At 37.1% G+C, this 26,008-nt stretch overlaps 2 protein-coding genes and 1 pseudogene across 2 annotated transcripts; 1 reads left to right on the top strand and 2 right to left on the bottom strand.

The window, feature by feature from the left end:
- The first annotated feature begins 316 nt into the window (after positions 1-316).
- On the top strand, positions 317-3,922 carry LOC104443581 (pentatricopeptide repeat-containing protein At1g32415, mitochondrial). Its single transcript, XM_018875120.2, is given in 3 exon segments — positions 317-808; positions 811-3,727; positions 3,788-3,922. Coding segments are annotated over 2 exon segments (2,166 nt in total). The 5' UTR covers positions 317-507; the 3' UTR covers positions 2,676-3,727; positions 3,788-3,922.
- A 6-nt stretch (positions 3,923-3,928) lies between these two features.
- LOC120293542 lies at positions 3,929-4,466 on the bottom strand (annotated as a pseudogene).
- A 17,117-nt stretch (positions 4,467-21,583) lies between these two features.
- LOC104455481 lies at positions 21,584-22,829 on the bottom strand. The gene is made up of 2 exons (XM_039312810.1): positions 22,179-22,829; positions 21,584-21,616 (listed from the first exon to the last, which is right to left on the bottom strand). The coding sequence occupies exons 1-2, from the start codon at positions 22,800-22,802 to the stop codon at positions 21,584-21,586; spliced, it is 657 nt and encodes a 218-aa protein (XP_039168744.1). The 5' UTR covers positions 22,803-22,829.
- Between the last annotated feature and the right edge of the window lie 3,179 nt (positions 22,830-26,008).

A 26,008-nucleotide genomic window follows, 5' to 3' on the forward strand; every position in this document is an offset into this window, starting at 1 on the left:
GGGGTGGCATCGGTCCGAAACAAAACGATAACAACTGCAATCGCCGAAGAAAAGTGCCAACAATGAGACCACGTTCATGGACGTTGGAAGAGAAGCACCGTGGAAAGAACGATATCCCCAACGAACACCCATTGCAGCAGTTTGAGTCGGTAGTGATTTGATGCCATGGAAAGTTGATAAAATCAAGATACATGCGCCAACTTTAGACCGCTCGAGGAAATCCCAAGTAAATGAAGCACCTTTTCTGACAAAAATTCTTCCTTTGACCATTCTGCTGCTTTGGTACCACCTAGTTTATCTCTCTCTTTTTCCTTAAAAATGAGAATTATTAAAAGCCTACTTGAAATACAGTTGATGCTCGCCTCGCGTTTCGTATAACCTCAACAGTCGTGTTGTCTGTAAAATCGATGGAAGATTTAAAATCCTCCATCGTCTTCTTCTCATTCTTGCCCGTCTCAACACCCAGTTGACAAAGCTCCGGACTTTGTCACGCCAAGCACTCATCCGATGATTCCGAGATACTGGTCGCGCTCTTTTCTGGATACCATGGTGGGCTCGACCTTTCGATGGACACTGTATTATCTCCGCAAGGGTCAGCTTCCAGATGCGCGGAACATGCTCGAGAGAATGCCCGACAGAGGACCTCATGGCCGAGTTGGGCACTGGACTTCGCTGCTATCGAGATTTTCTAGATTTGGTTTCATTGATGAAGCTAAATCTCTCTTTGATATCATGCCGCAGAAAAACCAAGTGACCTATAATGCGATGTTGTCTGGGCTCGTTCAAAGTGGGAGAATTAGTGAGGCTTGTAGCTTTTTGAGCGAATGCCGGAGAGGAATGTCGTGTCATGGACTTCAATGCTTTGTGGGTATGCAAATGCGGGGAGAATTGATGAGGCGAAGAGGTTGTTCAGTGATATGCCGGAGAGAAATGTTGTCTCTTGGAACGCCATGGTTGTTGGGTTGATTAGGAATGGCAATTTGGAAGAAGCGAAGTGGATTTTTGACGCAATACCCGTAAGGAATGTAATTTCTTGGAATGCTATGATTTCAGGGTACACTGAGAATTTCAGGATGGAAGAAGCTAGGGTTTTGTTTGAACAAATGGAGGAAAGGAATGTCGTTACTTGGACCATTATGGTAACTGGTTATTGTAGAATTGGAAATGTAGAAGAAGCTCATACTTTATTCAAGAAAATTCCCGAGCAGAATGTTGTTTCTTGGACTGCCATGATTGGAGGGTATGCCTGGAATGGCTTCTACAGAGAGTCTCTGTCTATTTTTCTTGAAACAAAGAAGAATTTCAATCTCGAACCAAACAAGGAAACTTTCATCTCACTCGCATATGCCTGTGCTGGGGCTGGATTTAGTCGCCTTGGCAAGCAGCTACATGCAAACTTGATAATCAGAGGAATGGAGTCTGATGATGATGATGGGAGGCTGAGCCAAAGTTTGATACACATGTACACTCTGTTCGGAGTAATGGACTTTGCTCATCACATTTTTGTCAGAAACATAGGGAGCTGCTCCGCCCAGTTGTGTAATTTGATGATTAACGGATATATTCGGAGTGGACAGCTGGAAAAAGCTAAAATTTTCTTTGTCACCGCACCAATGTGTGATAGGATCTCATGGACATCCATGATCGATGGTTATTTGAGTGTTGGACAAGTTTCTGAAGCACGTGAACTCTTTGACGTCATGCCTGATAGGGATAGTGTGGCATGGACAGCAATAATATCAGGTTATGTCCATAACGAGCTGATCCCTGAGGCTATTGAGTTGTTCTCCGAAATGCGGACTCAGGGGTTTCGTCCTCTTAATCTTACATACGCAACTCTTATTGGAGCAGCTGGTGCAGTGGCAAATCTTGACCAGGGAAAGCAGTATCATTCCCTCTTGCTCAAATCTAATTTTGAGCATGACCTGATTGTTCAAAACTCACTGATCTCTATGTACGCGAAGTGCGGGGAGATAGATGATGCACATAGTATATTCATGAGCATGATAGTTCGGGATATTGTTACGTGGAATTCCATGATAATGGGTTACTCGAACCATGGGTTGGTGAATGAGGCTCTGCAGGTTTTTAAGTCCATGCTAGAATCTGGAAGCCACCCAAATTCTACGACCTTCTTGGGGATTTTGTCGGCATGTAGTCATGGAGGGCTAGTTGACCGAGGGTGGGAGGAGTTCAATTCCATGAGGGAGGTCTATGCAATTACTCCAGGCCTGGAGCACTATATCTGCATGATTGATCTCTTGGGCCGGGCAGGAAAACTAGAGGAAGCTGAAGACTTCGTGCTGCGGCTACCTTTCAAACCAAATTCTTCTGTTTGGGGGGCTCTGCTTGGTGTATGTGGACTAAAGAAAAATTCCAAAATTGCTGCTCGTGCTGCCAAGAAGCTTCTTGAACTGGATCCTTTAAATGCACCAGCCCATGTGGTGTTGTGTAATGTATCCGCGGCAAATGGACAGTACCTTGACGAGAAAATCCTGAGGAAGGAGATGGGTCAGAAGGGTGTACGGAAAACTCCTGGATGTAGTTGGATACCACTGAAAGGGAGAGTTCAGTTGTTCCTATCGGGGAGCAAAATATCTTTGGAAGCTGATGAAATGCTATCTCTCCTGCTTGGGAATCTTGATGAGCGAGACTGTTTTATGGATTGCATCTAATAACTCCCTGTGTCTATTCTGAACTGCATCAGTTAACGGAGTTCTTGTTGATACACGCTCAGTGGCACTAGTCATGTAATATCAGTCCACAGTTTGCACATGGGATATCATATTAATCGAGAGAAGATTGAGCTGTTTTGTGAAAGTATAAGGAGAAACCAGCTGAATAACGAGGTGTAGATGTAGCAAAGCAGCCAAGATCAGAAGTTATCGCGGTGAAAAAAAGTTTGCAACATTAACTAATTTGGCGAATGAAGGTAATAGTCAGTTCCTCTGTTATGGAGTGAGATTCTAGTTAAGAAAACAGAAATGCAATTGTAGTTCTTGGAATTGTACCTGCTGCCTCACACTTCTTCTGGGAAATTACTATTTGCTTAAGGCACGAACCAGCAAAGGAATTGAGCTTACTGCGCCCCACCCTCAAACAGAGTAAGTTGGAGGCTTCTTGCATTCGATTTTTCCAGGTCTTGCATTCGATATTAAATTGAGGGTATGTGCAATATCCATCTGATAGATTCTACTGACAGGTACAAATTTTCCCCGATTGCCGTTGCAATTTTTTCCCTTTTTGTTTTGTGGGGTGTCAAGTGTCATACTTGATCATTCACAATTTTGCTGCTTTCGTTCACATGCTTGGCATTAGGATTAATCTGTTGGGACAGGGAATTTCCCTGTAATAGGATCAAGGAGCACTTCATGTTTATCTTGACAGACTTCTTCGACATCAACATTTTTAATTGAGATAAGATAACAAGCATTCATTCTCAAGTGAGCACTATTGATGACTTATCAAGTTGAATGCAACCGAGCTTATGATGAGAGCCTCTCTTCGAGTCTTCGCATTGATGATGATAGAGAGTTCTTGATTATCGATTGGACCTTCTTCTCATCATGGACGGTAGTGAATTACCATGCAGACATCTCGGAGAATGCCGATTATGCTAGGCTCTCGCTTTGATCTCTACATTTTTATCTTCTGGGTTTACTGATGAGTTGGATTGCAATCTCACAATGCTGAATCAAGAGGATTTCTGCATCTACAATGTGAAAAGGTAACTGCAAACTTTATATATTAGACAAGTTCATTAACAATTTATCTTCAAGCTGTGTAGTGTGCTGCTCGCAGGTGGTTTATCTGAGAATTGTGCAAGTGCAAGCATCCCATTTCTTTTGATCAAATCATACTCATCGACATTAACGTCCCTTCACAGCAGCGCTCAAATTTATTTCACGAAAATTGCTTTTTTCCTGAGTGTATCATCATAGAGTAAAATTTCATACCCAATCCAGATACAGACCAAGAAGTTCATATGAATCATCATCCTCAACAGTCATCATCTATATAACAGCAAAATCATATCTTTCTCCCCCTCAATCCAAGACACGATCTCCACAATTCACACTCTTATTATACAAAGCGGGATACCGAAGAGCAGGGTCGCTTTCCCCTCCTCCTCCTCTCAGAAGACCACGCGGAACTGCGGCGCGTCGGAGCCGGCCGCCGGGAGGACCTCCCAGCGGCAGGGCTCGAGGTCGTCGGAGACAGGGCAGAACCCGGCGAGTGACCTTGTCGGCGGTGGCGGCGACGGACCCGAACTCGAAGACGGTGACGTTGGCCGCCCGGGGACCTCGACGGCGCCGTTCATGCCGGGAGCTTCGGAGGGCGAGCTCGCAGCAGTCAACGCAGTGGGGGGCTTGGGCTCGGATTGAGGTTTGGGAGAGCCTTTGAACCAGGAGAGAAGACCCATGGCGGCGCGTCTGCAGGTTCGTTCCTCTGCAAGATTTTTGTGGATTAGGTTTTGCAAGATTTGGGGATTGATTGTTTTTGTGGGGAGGACGGAGGTTGTAAAAAGACCTAAATGCTTTCTTGCTTTTCTCCCCATGGCAAGAAAATGATGCCCTTTCGAGGTTGAATGTTAGCTTTCCGTCGATCGATCGGTGCATTGCCATAAAAGAAGATATAAAGTCACTTCAATACTAGCTATCTAAAGTATATATATATATATATATATATATAAGTTCTTCATGCGAGGTGTTATGTTTGATTTACAATTTTGAGATCGAGCAAAGTTTTCTATCACAATGGAATAAGTGTGGCAAAAATGTACCTATTTGGATTTCTTATGATACAAGAATTAGTTCCAAGGTAAGTGCGGTATAGATGTATTAGATTAGAATTTTTTGTGACCCAAAAATTAATTTGGGATAAATGTGGCACGATGTGAGTTTCACAACTCAAGTTCGAGAAACCAAAAGAAGGACGTGAAAGCAACCAAACCAAAATACTTATGCCAATTGGACTAGAATATACTGATTGTTGCTCTCAACTTTGAAAAAGCACCATAAGCTGCATGACTTTTGTACGGCGTTCATTTAAATAACATAATTTTTATCACTTAAATATCAAATAACTTTTGAATTGATAATTTGAGTGCGATAAATTTGTAAAAATATTTACCATAAATGTTATGCCATGTTGGATTTTTCAGTATTTGAGTGAATGTTTTAAAAAAATTAGCACTCAAATGATCGATCAAAAGTTATGACATTCAACTAAACTATATTTTTAAAGTTATAATATTCAAATGATAAAAAAAAATTATAATACTCAAATGTTCGAACTCCGTGGCCGGTTGTGTATTTTATCCACTCGAACGCATTCCTCGCGGGTTTTCCTGCAGCAGGTAAAGGACATTCCTTTCTTGGAGTTCGCGAGGCACAACTCCTCATGGAAATTCATTTTTGGGAAAAAAAATTCAATTAAGGGCCTAAAGTGGAACCATTTTCAAAAAAGAACCTAAAATGGAAATTGTCTCAAAAAGGACCTAAAGTGACCAACTTAGTTTCAAATAAGGGCCTCAACTTAAAAAGCCAACCAAATCTTATTTGCATCTAGGGGTATTTTTGTCTAAAGACTTTTTCCTTCTTCTTTTTTAATTTATTTTCTCCTTCTCTTTTTCTTTTTTTCATCATCATCGTGCCTTCACCTTTTCCTCTTTAGATCGCGTTCTCAAAGTCCATCTTATCTTCCTTGCAGGAATTAGCCATCAAAACGCCCTCAACCTCATTCGCCATTACCCTCAACAGCAATTCCAATACCTTTGTTGAAAGATGGAGGTCAATCCAAGCCTAGATCGGCACGAGTGGACCAAGATATGATGCTCAGCTCGATTCGATCCCCATATCTTGTGGTCGTGGTCAAGCACGAAGCATGATGAGGTGTAAGCCATTAGCTTGCTGCCCTCATGGTCATCGATGCTTGAATTCAAATCGGTGCTCACACAGGCTATGATCGATCTTAGTGAGGAGAAGCTAGATTGAAGTGCCTAAGCCAAATTTATTATAGCTTTTTGAGGAATTTCTGTGATACTCATGTGCATTGATTTGTTTAGTGAAATACGTGGTTTGGGAATTTCTGAGCGATTTTCACTTTTTTCATCTTGTTATTCTCTCTCAAATATGTGTAGATAATATTTTAGAGTTAGAGGCAAATTTGTTTGAACATGTATAGACCAGAGTCATTCGTTTTTTAGATTGAGTGCTGTCTGATTTGAATCGCCACTAAAGGTGAGTATCTTTAATCACAGGTTAGAATGATTCAACGGCTTTTGAAAATAACCGGCATGCACAACACAATTGGACCCTCTCAAGAAGCCACATATTCCACCTCAATGCAAGTTGCGTCTATGAATGTTATGGATAATCCAACCCAGACCCAATAAAACATTCCCAAAAGCTATGAGTGAAAGTTATCATGGCATAAGCAATTTCATTGGCGGGGAGAACATAAACCGTTACTTTAATTGCCATAATACGTTTTTATAAGCAAATTGAATTAAAAAAAAAACCCACTGATGGATATTTCTTGATTCTCAAGTTCATTATCGTCATCGGAGAAGGTGAGTGGTGGCGAATAACTTAAAAACCAACTTATGCCGAAATCGATGAGTTCTTGGGTGAGGATGCAAAATTGCATAATGTAGAGAGCATGCACTTTGAAGTTTGTTGATGGGAGGCGCAGAACTAAAGCAAGCAATTTGCAGTTTTGCAAAATTGCATAATTGCTTGAATATCTTTTCGTTTTCTTCTTTTCTAAATTGTTCAAATTGTTTTGCACGTGTGCAAGCTCGTGTAGTGAAGAGTCTGATACATTTGTCAAGAAGGAGGTGAGCAAGATGAAAAAGAAGAAAGAAAAGAAAAAGAAAAAAAAGTATTTAAACGAAAATACCCCTAGTTGCAAATAAGATTTGACTGGCTTTCAAGTTGAAACTCTTATTTGAGACTAAATGGTCATTTCGGGCCCTTATTTGATACAATGTCCACTTTAAGCATTTTTTTTTTTTTTGAGAAAACGATTTCACTTTAGGTTCTTAATTGAAATTTTCCCTTTTTCTTTTCAAACGATAAGTTCTGTCTCAACAGTCATTGCACACGGAGAAACCCACCCCTCTGCTGCGTACACGCTGCCGTCTAACGCGTGCTATGCCGCCTTTGTCCCCTCTGTCCTGCCATCTTCGTTAGCACGTGTATTCACCTGAACGTCCCCCTTTTTTTTTTTTAAAGAAAAAAACAAACTTCCATTTACCGTCAATTTCTGAAACATACGGATAAATGCGCACTTTTTAAGGAACCGATTTATATCGCAAGATTTTTGCTGGATACGACCTAGTTAGATTTGCCTAAATCCCTAAATATTCTTCAATTTTATGTTCAGTTCAAATTATGTTACCAACTTGTTATATATAAAAAAATCACCAACTTTTACTCAAGTCCCAAATTTATTCTCGACCTTTTGTTCAAAGTCACTAGTGATTATTTAATATGGCATCCACATCAACAAACTAATGGGGATTTAAAAGTTATTGCTACCATCATGTTCCTGGTCCAAGAAAAAAGGATTTTGTCTAGAAAATGCAGATTAGTCTCTCTTTCTCTCTCTTCAGCCCCTCAATCCTGACCAGTGTGCATCCCCTCACCGACAACACCTTAGATCTGGTCCGACTCCACCCGTGACAATCTTCTAGCCAACTCCGCCTCTGAGCTGCCTCCACCACCGGAGCCCCCTCTCTCCTATGACTATGTCCTCATGGCGGACAGTGACAATAAACAGTCATCTACCACCACTATTCCTCTATCTCTCTCTATATTCTTTTTATATAGTAAAAAGCATATTCATAACATAATTCCAAACACTAAGCTTAGAGTATATTGCAGCAACAGAAGCAATCGAGGAAGCAATGTGAGAGGTTTGCTTAGCAAGATTGCCACCAAATAGAATTGTTATTTATTGTGATAATTAAGTGCATGTGTCTAACTTAAAACAAATTCATCAAGGTGCAAACCATACAAATTGACAATATTTGTAATCTTTTTAACAAATTATTCTGCTAATTGTCATAGTAGTCATCAGAAGATATTCTGCCACCCAACTATTTTTGTGTCCAGCTTTGTAAATAGAGGCCAGAATTTTCTTCAAACATTTATTGTAGACGAAAGGTCTCTCCACTGCAACAATATGGCCTGCTTTCTCAATGCATACCAGTGTTGCATTATCTCCCAAATTTCTGTCCAAAGAACATAACCGAACGAGTCAACTTTCTTCTGAAGATAATTGAACGGAAACCCAGTGGAGCAAACATCTTTTAAGTATGCCTATTTTACAGTAATAGATATCAGGTCAGGAAGAGAGAGAGAGAGAGAGAGAGAGAGAGAGAGAGAGAGAGCTATTTAACGGGAAATTATCAGTGAACCAAGTGCCAATAATATAAATAAATCGTTACAAGTTTATCAATACTTCCCCATTAGCTTCATGCAATTTCACATACAACATAAATAGCTTTATTAGGTCCACAAAACGTGCAAAAGAAAAAAATTAAACTGCCATCGTCATAAATTGATGTTATATATCAAAATTCATTTCTTAAAACTCTGATACGAACATATTGCAATCTAATGAGCAGTAACAATCTTCTTGTCTTAATTGCAAACTAAAATTGGACAAAATAAGAACTGCGGTTAAAGTTTTTGTTAACACATGACTTCTTTCTTCACGATCAATGATAATCGAGCAAAAGGAAATAGCCAAGACATGCTGATATAACAATATGGTTTTGGCTTTAAAACTTTAGCATGGATAAATAAACAAATAAATATAAATTGATTGACGAACTGTTAAATGAAAATCTGTAAACATACTCTTTCAGTGATTGGGCTACTTCCAATGGGAAGATCCTGTCATTCTCGCCCCAGACCAGATACACCTTCTGCAAAAAGATCATATCAATCATCGGCCGATTTCCACTACATTCTACAAATATGACTAGAAGGAGGATAGTTTGAGAAAGTCTTGCGTACACCCGAATAATGTGAGTCCATTTCGTATAAACTATTTTATCAGCCAATTTATTTGTAGTAATGGAATAAGTTGTAGCGTAATGGCTATTGCATTAATTAGTACATTGTTTGATTTAAGTATTATAATATTTATTATACTATTTGGTTGTATGAATCACATATAAAATAAGGGTAAATAGTTTTTTTTTTTTTTAAATTTATTTAACAATTATGAATGATTATGACTTCAACTTAATGGTTTATCCTATTAAAAGACTACTAGTTATCACATAGTTAAAAGTAGATTGAAATAACAATTATAATTTTTTTGAGCATTGATTAATATAATCAGTAATGATTATTCATTATATTATGAATAATAAACTATTTGATTATAGAAATATAGATAATTGTACCTGATAGTAGGTAACTAATATGATGCTAGTTATTGTTATAATTTTAACATAAACCAATATTTCCCTTATAGATAGCATAATTATTATAACATCAACTGTTTCTATGATTATATCTAATAATTTATTTATTAACGACATAACATATGTATACGTCAAAAAAATATAACTAATGTTATTACTATGTACATAATACAACAAATTTATTCATAATTCGGAATAATAATCTAACATGGATAATTAATGTAGTTTTGGCTATAATAAAAATTATGATGTAACAACTATTACTGCAAACAAAAACTGTAATAGGCAATGAACATGTAATATAATAGACACTATTACAACCAAGCAATGGTCTACATATTGATTCCATGTAGGGCCACAGGGTCTAATGGTTAGCAATAGCATTAAGTAAGTTCACATGCACAGAGTACACGTTACAATTTTGCATGTAACCATTCACTTGGGTTCTAACCTTACTTTCTTTTTGCTTTTCCATTTATGCCCCAAACTCTGTACATATTCCTACTATAGAATATGTAAGTTTTTGCATCACGTAAAAAAGAGATTGACCAAATACAAAAAGAGATTATCAGGTATACAAAGACCGTTAATATAATAAATGATGTGAGAGAACTTTAAAGAGCATTTATCAACTAGATAGTGTTCGAACATCAGATAAAAATATAGCAACTTGATATATCGAGGTAAATATACCTACCATTTCCACTAGGGAATACTAAATTGAACATGAAAATTATCAATTTCAATGATAAACATGTATTCAAAGGCATGCACATGTAATTACATATGAGATTTTGGCCTAATATATAGATTTATCTAGGAATAATTATAAAAAAAGTCCTAAACATATTGCACTAGTGCCAATTCAGTTATAGGCCTTTCAATTATGTTAATTTAGTCATAAATCTTTACACATTTTGCTAATTAAATCCATGAGGTGAATTTTAGCGAAACACAAGCCATTCTACACGACATGGTCGAGTGCTAACATGGATAATTTTTAATAATTTTTTTCTTTTCCTTCTTTCGTCATTTTTTTCACCGTATACGATGAGAGTTGTCAAAGCTCGTTAGCCACTAGGCAAGGCTATCAGGGCTTCACTACCAAATCTAGGCAAGGTCTGCCTTGTCAGCTAAGGGCAAGGCCACCTTTGCTTGTGGTTGGTGAGGGCTTTACAGTTCTTACCTACAACTAGTGAAGGCTTTTCGACCCTTGCCTAGTGGTTGACAGGCTCTATTGACCCTCACCAACCACAATGATAAAAAAGAAAAAAGAAATGAAAAGAAGCAAAGGAAAATGATTAATAAAAATTTGAAAAAATATTAATAAACTAAAAAATTATCCATGTTAGCACAAGTCATATCACGTAGGACGGCCGTCATCCACGCCAGTGATTTTTACCCAAAAAAAATGATTAAAATTGACTCAATTGATAGAATGTGAGAATGTTTAGTATTAAATTGACATAAATGTAATAAGTTTAGAACTTTTATAATAATTATCCTGAATTATCTTAGTTGTTAGATGCACAAGCCTCACATGATCGACAAGATCAAAGGGTTTGGATCAAGTCAATTATGCGTATCTTGCATAGGCATGTTATGAATTCACTGTGTATTATCTACCTTTGGATTTGGTGAGAACCACAAGAAGTAATTCAATAGGTTGCAAGGACAAGAGTTCTAAGGACTAGCTTTTGGCAAAGTAATTATAGCATATACTAACAGTGTGAAAAGTTTTACACAAGCATCTTTATAAACCATCTATCAAGAAGATTAGCTGGTTATGGCCTCAAATAAAAATAAATGAGACATTTGTGTATGTTTTTCTTAATATAGGTGGTTTTGTGCTATTTTTCCTTTTTGTATACTCGATTAGGTTACAAACACGTCTCGCATTATCACAACAAAATGAATACGAGAGTGACATGTAGATTTATTTGATCAAAGTACTATATGTAGAGTCTCTATGTTAGAGAAAATCAACAATGAACGAAAGAAATAATGAATCTCATCTTATATTACATCCAACAAGAAATATTTTCTCAAGTACTTATTCCGTTCATTACTCACTCATAAAATGAGTATAAACAGAATTTTTCAACTGTGCAGGCATCATGCATGGTGCGAATTCACTCATTTATGTTTTGTAATATTTTTCTTTAACCTATAACCAGTTATTTATTTATTTATTTATTATTTAAAAACTATATTTTTTTTGTCGTAACGAAAAATCGTAGGTTTTAAAATAAAACCAACAACCAAGGAGAAGCTTCATCAAACCTGAGGGTACCGTGGGAAAGCGAAATCCTCGTCTGGAATGACCAGAGCCTCCAGCAATTCGGCTCTCTCTTTTCTGAAGTCAAACATGACCTGCCGTCCAATGACAAGAAAGGCATATATTTGCTGTAAACCACTCATCTTTACGCGGAGGGTCCGCAGAGATTTTTACACATGCTCATAAATACCACTAACAAAGTCTCTCTCTCTAACCACCATCATCGACGAGGACCACCACCTCCAGTCCCAGCACCACAACGGGCGCCTCCACTTCAACGACCAGACTTGTTTTGACAGATCTCTCTCTCTCCCCCCGTTATCGGGGCACAATTATCCTGATGATGATCGTTCACCACGGAGGAGATGACATCTGAATGTCTCCCCACGACAATGGAGACGAGATCTACTTTGTTTTGCTCTGCCCCAACCCCACCATCAATGCTGCCGTGCCACTTCCAATCGGCGTCACCCCCATTCCAGCAATAAGCTTGATGCAGATTGCAGCATCTCTCTCTCTCTATCTCTCTCTCAAAACAGGAGGCTAATGGATGGTGGTAGCAGTGGTGGCGGAACGAGGGCGATGGTCAATGTGTTAGGGAAATCCCTTATGATGTTTTGAAGATGACAAAATAAATCAAAGGCTACTAACATGTTTAATGGTTGAGTAATAGACCATGCAGATAATAGAACATGTAAATGATATTATCAAAGTCAGAAGACGACCAGAAGACTGAACGTAACATATGCCCAAAGTATATTCTGAAGATTTCAGGGCTTACGTGTCAAAGTCAAGACTGCGGACTCAAGACTCAAAGTCTGAAGACTGCCAGACTCAAGACTCAAAGTCTGAAGACTGCCAGACTCAGACTCAGATTGTAAAGTCTATGGCTATCAGACTTTACATCCAGATTCGACAGAACGTAATTCAAGCCCAATCATATAACGGCTAGTGATCTGGTTTGGATTCCACATCAAGATTGATTTGATTGATTCAATCTAATTGATTGTGATTGGATCTTGAAGACAATAACTTTCTATACGAAGAAGCTTTACTTATGGAAACCAAGATTTCGTTTGTATGGGCGATCGGAATCAATTTGGGATTTTACCTTTGTCACTCAACGGCTACCAAATCTTCTAGATACGAGCTGTCCAATGGGTATATTGGAAGACGATTCTCCGGGATACTGTCCAACGGGTAGTTTGGAAGTGAAGGAGTATTTAAGGAGATCATGGACCGATGAGCAAGTAAGAGACGGAGCGTAGAATTTATAATTCCAAAGTCTGAGCGACTTTCGATCATATACTTGTCTCTTGAGAGCTTAAACGTTTGTAATCGTTAGAGAAATACCAAAAGAGTGACTTAGTGAGATAGTGTGATCCACTACTAAGTGTTTGCACTCAAGTTGTAATCTCTTGTTGATTGCATAGTGGAATCCAGCCAAGAAGGTTGTTAGCGTGGGAGAGTGGACGTAGGCTTGGATTAAGCCGAACCACTATAAATCTAGTGTTCTTATTCTCTTCCCTAACTCCTTTATTTTGTTCATACTAGCACTCTCAATTGGTATCAGAGCCTGTGTACTTACTTTATTTGAAGTGTTTTACTTCGTAGTAAAAGATCCATGGCTAGTATGCTAGCACCGGGGGCTGATGGAAGGGCAAAGCAATACCAGACCACCCTACTTTGATGGAAAGGATTACAACATCTGAAAGAACAAGATGAAAGCTTTCCTTCAATCAAAGGATCCTCTGGAATGGGACGTTGTAGAAAAAGGAATTACTCCTACCACTGCATCAGTCTCTGAAAGAGGAAAAGAAACTGATGAGACCAGCGGAATGTCTCAGGAAGAAATAATCAAGAGACAAGCACTCGATGCAAAAGCAATTTACTCCTTATATTGTGCTTTATCACCAACTGAATATAATAGAATATCTTCTTGTGGTACAGTAAAAAGAATTTTGGGATAGACTTCATGTTACATATGAAGGGACGATCGTGTAAAAGAGACAAAAGTAAACTTCTTGCTCAGCAAATATGAATCCTTCAAGATGAAGCAAGGAGAGTCGATTGGAGAAATGTTTAATCGTTTTACAGAAATTGTAAATGGTTTGGCATATCAAGGTCATCCAATTTCTTCCCCAATGAAGGTCAACAAACTCTTGCGAGGTCTCTCAAAAGATTGGAACCATGTCAAGACCTCAATCCGGGAGACTCAAAGGATTATGCCACTCACCGTTGATGAATTCATCGGCACTCTTCAATCCTATGAAGTGGAGCAACTTAACGATGAAGATCCCGGAGGTAAGAAGTCCATCGCTTTAATATCTAAGGTTGTTTTTGATGAAACGGACTCAGAAAATGACATGGACGACGAAGAACTTGCTTTTATGATCGAGAAATTCAAAAAGCTGAGTAGAAAAGGAAGGAAGTTGAGTGAAAGAAGACCATACAAGCAGAATGGCCAGAAAAGAACAATGAAAGAAGATGATGAGCAAAGGAAATTTATGCTTGATGGCACATTCAGAATCTGGAGTCGACTCGGACACGGACTGAATCGAGTCGACTTAGACACAAACTCAGAATCCGATGAGGAAATCGAGGAAATAAAGAAAAGAAGAAGTTGGTAAGGAATGTTTTTGGGCACATAATTCTCATTATGCTTGAAATTCGATATATCATTGATTGATTCAGATTTTATAATGATCATATTCCTTGATTTGTTTTATTAAAGAAAGAATCGCATGATTTGTTTTTATAATTTGAGATTTAATTTAATATGTGTGATCATTTTTGATATCATGCTTAAAGAAAAATGAATTTATTTGGTTTGATTTTATACTCTCAGATTTTATCATATTTTGCCAAATAAAAATCTGTTTTACGTGATATTAATTTATGATGCAAGATATTGTGTGCATAATATTCTTTCTTTGAATACTTTGTTATGATGAATTAAGAAAGAATATTTGATTATGGAGATTTCATATTTTACTCTAACGTCAAGGAAGGATCCAAATTGATGGATACCAAAAAGGGAAATGAGTTGATTGCAGGAAATTCTTTAAGGGAAGGATGATTGCGAATCTACGCAAATTTTGGTGCAATCAGAAAATATCTCCTGCGACAATTGGTAGTGATATTTTTAAATCAATGGTATATTTCTAACATATACCATGGGTAAGAGAATTTTTTTCCTACCTTGCTAATCTCTACGTGCATTTATCATGATTTTGGATGATTGTTTATTATATTGCGAATATCTTCTGTCATAAATATAATGTATTGCAATTTTGGCACGTGACAGAAATATCTAATTTCCTTTTGCAAAATGCATATCTGAAATTTATGCTCAAGGAAATCTCTTTGATCTCGAAAGATATTACTGCATATTCATGGATATTCTAGCTATATTCTTAGAAGATATATTATATCTAGCAAGTTTGATCCACAAATCAAAGGAAGATATTACGTGACATTCTTGCAAAGATTATTATCTGTTATATAAGAATTTGCAGGTAACAAAAGAATCTTCCATATGGATTTTTGGAAAGCTCGATCAGAAAATCAAATTCTATACTATCTTTTGGAAGTTCAAAAATTCTATTCCTTGTGCAAAATTTTTGCTTATTGAGGAAATCCCTTATGCGTCGTACAAAAGTTTGTTAAGTTGATGCAGGTTGAATTCGAGATGAGCTTGATTGAAGAAAATAAAATTTTTGCCTTGAATTTCAAAATGCAAGTGATCGTTGCGGATATTGTTGCTACAAAGGGAATAATGGAAAATTATTCTGTTCAACGTGCACAAGCAACAATTGTTTCCATTCGCAAATATTGTCATGATCACAGGGGGAGAACGTGAATCCAAAAGAAAAGGAAAAGAATCGTGATCATCTCAAAAAGGCAACAAATTGAGGGGGAGCTTTGATCAATTGTGGAAATATCTTTTTGAATTGATCGTGATCTTATTATGGATGGAAGGAAAGGTAAATGTGTCAGAATTTGTTCAAAAAAATCCGATATATGATCAAAGTGAGCTATATTGCATATCTTTAAAATTCGATTTACTTTGTAAAAGTTGATCTTTAGAAATTATGCAAGACATATTTGTTATCATTCTCTACGTGAATCCATTATTATCGCTTTTTGATTATGACAAAAAGGGGGAGAAGATATGAATATGCATATGTGCTGATTGGTTGATATTATTTATTGCATAATATTGAGCTGTGATTATTTTTCTATATATTGTTATGCTCAATCTATTTGTTATCTTCTGATATCCTTTGATTTAAATTAATATTTTTAAAGCATGTTTACAAAATCTGCATATTTAGAGATTGTTTTGTCATCATCAAAAGGGGGAGATTGTTAGGAAATCCCTTATGATGTTTTGAAGATGACAAAATAAATCAAAGGCTACTAACATGTTTAATGGTTGAGTAATAGACCATGCAGATAATAGAACATGTAAAGGATATTATCAAAGTCAGAAGACGACCAGAAGACTGAACGTAACATATGCCCAAAGTATATTCTGAAGATTTCCAGACTTCTGTGTCAAAGTCTGAAGACTGCCAGACTCAAGACTCAAAGTCTGAAGACTGCCAGACTCAGACTCAGATTGTAAAGTCTATGGCTATCAGACTTTACATCCAGATTCGACAGAACGTAATTCAAGCCCAATCATATAACGGCTAATGATCTGGTTTGGATTCCACATCAAGATTGATTTGATTGATTCAATCTAATTGATTGACGATTGGATCTTGAAGACAAGAACTTTCTATACGAAGAAGCTACTTATGGAAACCAAGATTTCGTTTGTATGGGCGATCGGAATCAATTTGGGATTTTACCTTTGTCACTCAACGGCTACCAAATCTTCTAGATACAGAGCTGTCCAATGGGTATATTGAAAGACGATTCTCCAGGATACTGTCCAACGGGTAGTTTGGAAGTGGAGGAGTATTTAAGGAGATCATGGACCGATGATCAAGTAAGAGACGGAGCGTAGAATTTATAATTCCAAACTCTGAGCGATTTTCGATCATATACTTGTCTCTTGAGAGCTTAAACGTTTATAATCGTGAGAGAAATACCAAAAGAGTGACTTAGTGAGATAGTGTGATCTACTACTAAGTGTTTGCACTCGAAGTTGTAATCTCTTGTTGATTACATAGTGGAATCCAGCCAAGAAGGCTGTTAGCGTGGGAGAGTGGACGTAGGCTTGGATTAAGCCGAACCATTATAAATCTAGTGTTCTTATTCTCTTCCCTAACTCCTTTATTTTGTTCATACTAGCACTCTCACAATGTGCCTAGGAAGAGGGATAAAATTTGACGGATAAAAGCATATGATCAAAACCTATGTAATTGTTGGTTAGAATTTAAGCTCCGTTTATCTTTATCCAAGAAAATATTTAGATATAAATGGTCATCGACAATGAAAATATTCTTTATTGATTAGTTTTTTTAAATAATACAAGCAATCAATTTTAAAAAATATTTTTAAATCATTCATTTTTGTGAAACAAACGGAGCTAAGTATATATAATTTTTCAAAAAGAGCTACACAAAACAATTGCACAATTTGCATTTAATTGTTTTTTTTTTTCTGAGGGGGAGAGAGGTTGAGATTTTTCTCTTTTATTTATTTATTTATTTATGTTTTACATATCTTAAATTATATGCGATATGTGGGTAAACGCAAATCACTTATTTCCTCCATGGATGGGAGGAAAAAATGATTCTTGAAAAAAAAAATCATCAAATACACATCTTACTTTTGACCTAATATCTACTTCACACCTATATTTATGCACATATTTTTGACATACCTCTAAGCAATATCTCACATTAAAAAGATCAAATTGTCCTTCCTTATAAGCTCATTCTAACATCATGCTTAAAATCTAAGGGATTTGGTTTTTAATTGGTTTTAAGTGTTTTGGATGGGTTTGAGAATTCAGGATTTCATGGGGAATATTTTCGGAAAGGAAATGTTATGTTTGTATATAGAGACGCAATAATAATTGATGTGGAGGCACAAATTCGTTTCTAAAAGTAAATACTCATGTAGCATTTACTATATTCAAAGGAGTATGTAAATAATCATAAGTTTTACTAATGCCATGGCTAAAACAGTGGTTTCGCTTATGTAAATGCTATCAACAATAGCACATGACACGCAACCATGAGCGGCCATTGTGCACCCATTGACTTGCACACATAGAGGATTAGGATTTTTTTTTATTGGGTAATATTATATGCACAAATTGTATAACCAAATTTCTATATATTCTATGATGATCACCGTCGACGTTATTAGTTACTTAGTTGCTAAAACACACAAAAAAGTTATTTTGGATTTTGTTTATCGAGAAATATTAGGTACACAAATTGTATAACCATTTTCCTACATATTCCGCAACTATCACCTTTGAGGTAATTAGTTATTTAGTAACTAAGATTAAAATTAACCACATCAATGATGCTAGATGTTACATAGACTATGTAGCTAATGATTATTCTTTTTGTGTCTATATGAATTGTGATCACATCTATAGATATCATAGTAAAGTGGCTTTTGTACATCCAAAAATACAATTTGAATGACGGATTCTTTTGTTACCAAATTAAAGTTTAAAAAGCCCGTTTGTTTAATTTTTGCTATTGCAGTTGTTTAGCGTAATTCTTAGCTTTTTTTCTGTGTTTGGAGGAATAGCACACCACTTTTTTAACTTCCTCCGATTCTCCATCGCATCCCAAGGAGAATTATCGACCGGTCAAGAGTAGCACTTTTGGGCCCACTTCATGTGAACAACAGACAGATTTGACTGCAGCTCCAGCGGACATCTACTGATTTCGTAGAGGATGGTAGATTGGGGCGAGGTGATGAATGATTTCCATGATACGATGGCCTATTATTTGTACTTTCTTTTTTAACAGTTGAGTCGGGAAAGAAAAAAAATTACTGTTAAAATCAGCCGGCAATGCTGTTAAAGTACTTTTGTATATACAAATTTATTCCTATTTTTATTTCTATTTTTGAATTTCTTTTTATGTTTAATATATATTTATCATTTATATTTATTACTTATTTTAGGAATTTTAATATAGTTTATTACTTGTAAATTTTATTAAAAAATGATGGAAGGGAATATAAAAATAAAAATAAAAATAGAGAGGAAAAGTAGTAAAAAAAAAGTAAATAAATTGAAGTAGGCAAGAAAGTCAAAGCACTATACTTTTAAATTGTAAAAATAAATCATCATGTTTTCTCTCTATTTATAAATTCAACATTCAATAACTGATCTATCTTGTCAATATTGTTGTATATTGATTACATATCTTGTCAAAATCGAAGCTATGGCTTTGAAATGTTGCATGAACTCCTTTGTTGTTTAAGATTTAGATTGTATAATGATTATAATTATTGATGGAGATTATCTCTATTTGTGCATTTATGAATTTTTTTTTTTAGCATGAACTATAAGAGATTCCTAACATCTTTGTTTATCCCTATTTGTGCATATACTGTTTATGTCAAATAATGAATATGATAGGATATGAAAATATCTAGCTCTATTACTACAATTCACCAAATAATGATTATCATATAATAAAATTTTTGGATTTCATATCATATTTTATTCAATCTTATTCTGACTAAAAATTCATATAACAAAATGATGACAAGGACCAATGTGATTTTACATATGGATATGGTCTTAGTAGATGGCTCCTGATTGCTAAGGTCAAAGCAATCATTGTCACCATTCTAAGAAAAGGGGGGAATGCACTGGATATGATGGTGGCTAAGAGATTTTTTTTTTTTCACTGAAACCCACCCCTCGGCATGAAAAATAAATTAGGGCAAAACCTAACTAATAAGTGAAAGTAGATCACAGTATATAAAGAATATATAAACCTTGTAGATACATGATATAGGATATTTTAACATTGGGCTAAAAAAAATTAGTGGAAAAACTTGTTTTCACATAATGGAATAATACAAAGTAGAGCTATGAAGAGTACTTAGTCCAATATGACATCAACATGTTAACACTCGTGAAAATTCTTCCTTCTACCAACATTACGAATAATAAATGCCTTCATCATTTTGAAGCAAATAATCAAGTCCTCACTTTAAAATAGAGAGATTCTCCAAGTCCTATGTATAATAAAATGTATTTGGATCATTAAATTTGATAAGATTCTTGACAGTTCACACTTATCAAATATAACTATTTTCAAAATTTAACTCACCGAATATATCGTTCGAGATGAATGAATGAAACAAGTGATGAACTCATTGGTAACATAACTTCCCATGGTCAAGACCAAGGACCATGTATTTGAAATAAGCGCAATCAACTTCATTTGTAAAAGAAAATCGCTGGTCAAAAATTAATATGAAAGCACGCGTACCATAATATTCCATAACGGGAATGATACGTGTTGAAATATCCAAATAAATTCACCTTAAGAAAAGGATCACAGTCTAATCCAAATACAGTCCTACATGTACATGAGTTTTGTGAATGGAAAAAAGTATAGCATTTTTCAGATTATGGTCCAAAAGTAGCACTCGAGGACCTATATAAAAACTTTCCTTCGAGAACTTATCAATTACAAAGTTTCTAAATTAATACTATCATCAAACCTCCAATTTGTGCACTTTGTATATAAAGTTTTGAAACTTTCAATTCAACTAATGAATACTATAATTCCAATGGTTCATGCAACCAATTTCTTTTGTTGCCAGGTATTTAAAAATTTACAGAGAAAATGAACAATTATTTGAATAATAACGAGTATTTGTTCATAGATAAGTTCCTAGGCAAAAAGAAATAGTAACAATTATTATTATAACAATAATTGATCGACTAATTTCGAATATGTGGAAAGAAGGAACATTTGTGATGATGGAGGTGACTCCAGGACAGGACAGGGTTGCCAACGACTAAGGCTAGGTTAGACGACACGCGGTTACTCTCTCTTCCCATCTCTCCCCTTTGCTATTTCTCACTTCGTATCTGTTTTCTTCTTTATTACTCTACGTTATACATTGGCCAAAAAATATAAAGCTGAAATTTCAGAATTTTAATTTTCTTGTTATGTTTGTAAACTAAAATTGGTTAATTTTAACAACAAATCCAAAATGACTAAGGGTATTAATGATGAAAAAACTCTATTAGAGTCATCTAATCTAGAGGACTTTGCCTCACAAATTATAGGTTCCACAATCATTTACTTAAAATACCATCTCATTGAAAAAGTTAAGAAACACGACCATTTACTCAAAATTATAAAAGCATAACCAAGCAATTAGTCATTAGCACCAAAATTAGAAATATTATATACTTACACTTTGCATTAAACTATCCAAAAAAAAAAATATTATACAAATCGAAAACAATGAAACATTTCACCAATCTTAGACCTAGGATCAACTATAGTTGAAAATGCTTTTTGGTGGAAAAGAAATAAAAAGAGATAACATATGTTATAAAGTTGAAAGCAAAAGGTAAATTTGATTAATTGATCAAAGATAGATATCTTGGTGATTTAAATTTAAAGCATAAATCAACTAAACCATATCACATTGCCCACAGTAAATTGATGATCAGTGCAACATGTTATGTTAAAAACCACTTTCTTACAATCTTTTTTTTCATATATTAAGTGAAGCCTCACAGATTTTTCCAATTTAATATCATCACTCGTAATGGCATCTTGACATGCTAGCAATTTAAGGCTAGAAGTGTAAAGGTTGCTTCGAAAAGTACGCTAGAATCAAAATTGCCATGAATTTGTCATGAGAAAAGCAAAATTTTGTGTAATCGGTTGATATTGTCAACCACCATCCATCAATTCTAGTGCTTGGTCCTACATAAATTTAAGAGAATGCATTTTCCGAGTTAGAAATGAAAACATATAACTGTTGAAATTCTCAACCACCTTGGCTCGTCCTATATAGCTTGTGAAAGTCTAAAGGGGAAAAACAGAGACAAAAGCTATCGAAATTTCGAAGAAAGCCACGCCTGCAACTTTCCTCGTTTTGTTAAGAGCATTTTTTTGAAAATAACGAATATTTATATGTCATCGGATTGTAAAGAACAAAAATTACGTTAAATTGTTCTAAAACAATCAAAATAGGATACTCGTGCTAGATATGGATAAACGATATAATTTGAAAAGTAAAAATGATGAATTCCGATTAGCTATGTAATAAATCGACAACTAATCAGTGAATTGATAATTTTAGTTTGATTTGGTAGTTTCAATCACACATAATTGACAAATGCATTTCATTCATGTCATTAACATAATGAAAATTTAAAAGCCGATAATGGAGAATCGATCGATTATTTAGATAACGGACTAAGAACCTCTAGATAGAGCAAAGGTTTTTGTGCATGATCTTCGAAAAGTTCGCTTTGGGACGTACCTCTAAAGCGTGCTTGAAAACACATTTGGGGAGTATGGGGAAGTGGAAGCTGCTAATTTCAAGCAACTTCTTCAGTGCACTCGCCGAATCAGGCAACAGAAATTCCGACCACGTCGGAAACCCCAACCTCTCTAAGCACTCTCGGCTCAGCGACTCCGTCAACACCGGGCCAGAGCACGTCGCCACCACTGACTCGACCAGCTCAGGCTGCAACTCGGCCAACCTGAACGCCACCACCGCGCCGTAGCTGAACCCGACCACTGTGCACTGCTGCACTCCCAGTTTTGCCAGCCCCCTTGCCAGGCACTCCGCCTGGAATCCCACAGTCCGGCGGCCGTCGCCGGTGGAGGAACCACCGAAGAAGAGGAGGTCCGGCACGTAGACTGCATAGTCCCTCGCAAGGGCGAGGACTTGGAACTGCCATGTCAGGATGCCGTCAGCAAAGAAGCCGTGGAGGAAGACGACGGCTGGTTTTTTACTGTTGTTGGCATTCTTCTTGGATCGGGTCGGAGCCCAGATATTCATGACAGTCCCAGGTTCGACCTCGATCTTTTGAGGTGTCAATCCGGCGAGCCTCATGGTCGCTCGCAACAGGGGCTTGTAAATCTTGACAGCGTTCACCATTCTCTCTCTCTCAGCTTGATTATGCACAGTGTCGTCCATCCCGGGAAAATGTACGTCTTCGCCATCATTTATTGGGGAGAAATGACAAGGTGACTGTGGAGTCTGACCCCACATTTTCCCTAGGGGACTGGACAACTTGCTTGTCCGGTTTTCTTAGGAAATCAAAGTCTCGGTCTAATTACTTGTTAAACCGCACATCCCTTTGATTTTTTTATTTTTCTTTTGTGCTAGATATCATTGTGTGTTGTCTTTCCCACCATTGGAGCTATGCCCCCTCTCTCTCCCCCGTCTCTCTCAACCCTTAAACGCCGTCTCTGCAGCCGGTTTATACTTTTCAATTTCCCCTTCTGCCACCGTAAGTGAGTGGTGGAAAGAGCAATAAAAGCTCGGTGCTACTTTTTCAATTCCTCCCTTTTTCACGCCTTCCTGCCCAAAAGAGAAGAAGGAAGCATAAACTTTGAGCGTGTTTGGTAACATTTCTATTTTTATAAATAATTTTTATCAAAAATGATTCTTTTTTTTTAATTTTATTTCTGAGAACAATTTCTAAGTATTTTAAGCCATTTGGTAATAGTCTAAAATTTCAATTCTCGAAATAAAATTGCGTTTGGTACCATTCTAAAAATTTCTAATCCAAATCATTTTTAATAATTTTATTACTTTTTTTTTATTTTCTTTCTCTTCTTATTCTTCAATGTTCATCAATCACCGGCGTCGGAATGACCGGTGACCGGCCGATGAGGGTTGGTGACCTCATCGGAGCGTCCCGGCCCTTGGCTAGCCACGCCTTGTTGACAGCTAGGCGAGGCTCGGCCGAGCTCGCCCAACCGTTGGTGAGGCTTGACCTTGCCAGATCGGGCAAGGTTGAGCCTTGCCCGACAAATTGAGGCTTGCCGGTGGCCGAGGGAGGCTCGGGCGAGGTCCACGGCCGCCGGCAAGCCTCACCTTGCCGGGCAAGGCTCGCTGGACCTCACCCTGGCTTGGCGAGCCTCCAACAAGCTTGTCGACGACTGGTGGTGGTGGGCAGTGGACAGCGATGGATGGTAGGGGGCGGCGGCAGCAGTAGACGGCAATGGCGATGGCAGCAGCACTTGAAGAATAAGAGAGGGAAAAAGAACAAGAAGAAAGAAGAGAAAAAAGGAAAAATATGTTGACTTGATTCTAGAATTGTTCTCGGGAACAAATAATCAACTTTTTTCTACTTCTCGATTTTGTTCCAAATATATTTCTGGGAGCAAAAAAAATAGAAATTTATTCCCGTAAATAAAAATTTTACCAAACAGATTTCTATTCCAAATTTACTCTAGGAACAAAAGAATAGAAATTTCACTTGGCCGGTTATTAAATAGGCCCTTAGCTTCTATGAAATGACCCAAATTTTTGGATCTTCTCTATCTCCACATCAAAATGAAGGCTCTCTTCATGAATAGTCATGTCGCCAAGCTCATCCTTGAACTTGATCAGCATGTTGGATAGAAATGTTAGAACCAAAAGGATAAAGGAGCTTTGAAGGATTCAATGAGGAGAGAATGTAAGCACACAAAAAAGAGAATATATTACAGAAAATGCCTTGTGAAGGCTTGATATGGAGCACACAACACACTCTTACAAACTTAACTATACAAGATTTGCTAAGCTTAACCCTCTCTCTCTCTTTCTCTCTCTATGCTCCTAAAGCTCTTTCACTCTCTCTAAAAACAAAATAACAAACGTAGGTACATATATTTATAAACATCTCCACCAGCTGGAGTCCACCGTCTTTGACTTCAAAATACAAGAAGTAAAGTTGAACTTTTCCTCTTGTTTGACGTCTTCAGCATGAATGGGAGTTGCGGAAATTTTATCCGAAGGCCAAGTCCAACTTTACCATGCTAACCAACTTCAATATGTCAATAAGACGTCTCATGTCTTAAATGTTGGGCCCACCACTTATCTTCATGCAACCACTTATCTTCGTGCAAGTTGTTTTCTTCTTCTACCATCACGTACCACAACAATTGGCACCAAGCAAGTTTTTTTTTCTCTCCATCTGGTGAGAGCTCCTTCTACCTTTTGGTAGCTCTTATTTTCCTTCGACTGAAAACCTAAATCATCTATTCCTTTCAGTTTTTCCGCTCAATCTCTGCGCTTCGTCTCTTGTTCTAGCTATGGCTTCTTACCCACTCACGACTCTTCACTCTCTGGGTCATCATCATCCTTCTTCCATTTAAATCGGGTCTTGCATGTCATCTATCTTGAACTCCGCAGTAGCAGAACACTCGAAAGGGTTTTCTTATTCCACCGATGGTCCACTCTGACTCTCTTTGCATTGCTAAACCGCGGGTTCGTGCATTCCACTTCCCACAAACTTAATTAGTTGAATTGGCCTGTATTTGTGCAATGGACGCCCCTGGTGAAAACGAGGACTCTCGACTTGCTGCTCTGTGTTGCCGGATGGGTCGCCTCTAGTCTGAGCAGCCGATTGAAGTTTGGGATGAGGCAGCTCCTACAGAAAAATTAGAAGAATGTCGTCTCAGCTTAGTAGGTAAAATCCTGACTAATTCAACTGTCAATTTCCAAGCTTTTCAAAATTCTATGCAGAGGGCATGGCGTCCAGCTCAAGTGTCAATTTCGCAAGCAGAAGATGGTATTTATGTGGTGCGATTCAAAACAGAGGATGTTAAACAACGTATACTCGAAAACGGACCGTGGTTATTTGCAAACCATCTCGTTATTCTGAAACCTTGGCTTCCGAACACACCGTTGCACTGTTATGATTTTTCTTCCTGTGCGTTCTGGGTTCAAGTCTTTGGCCTACCTCTTGAGCACTGCACCGAGTCAATCATACGTAGAGCAGTTAGGCATATTGGACGGGTTATAGATGTTAAAGTTGATCAAAGAGATGGTTTTAACTTCAAAGCAGTAAGGGCTCGTGTTAAAATGGATCTCCAACAGCCTCTGAAGACAGGGATTTTGATTAAATTGGCAGGGAAGACTTTTTGGTTAGATTTTCGATATGAAAAATTATCCCATTTTTGCTATTCCTGCGGCAAATTGGGACATTATGCAACGTATTTCCCAGACTTTCCTTTGGATGAAAATGCACTGAAAAACCTTGACAGTATGTATTATGGATCGTGGCTACGGGCGGAAGTTAACACTCATAGTCCTTTTTGGTGTACCTTTTATGCGCCTAATCACATGCTGGATGACATCATCGAGACTAT

This window comes from Eucalyptus grandis, chromosome 5 (assembly GCF_016545825.1).
Source record: "Eucalyptus grandis isolate ANBG69807.140 chromosome 5, ASM1654582v1, whole genome shotgun sequence".
NCBI classification, from domain to species: domain Eukaryota; kingdom Viridiplantae; phylum Streptophyta; class Magnoliopsida; order Myrtales; family Myrtaceae; genus Eucalyptus; species Eucalyptus grandis.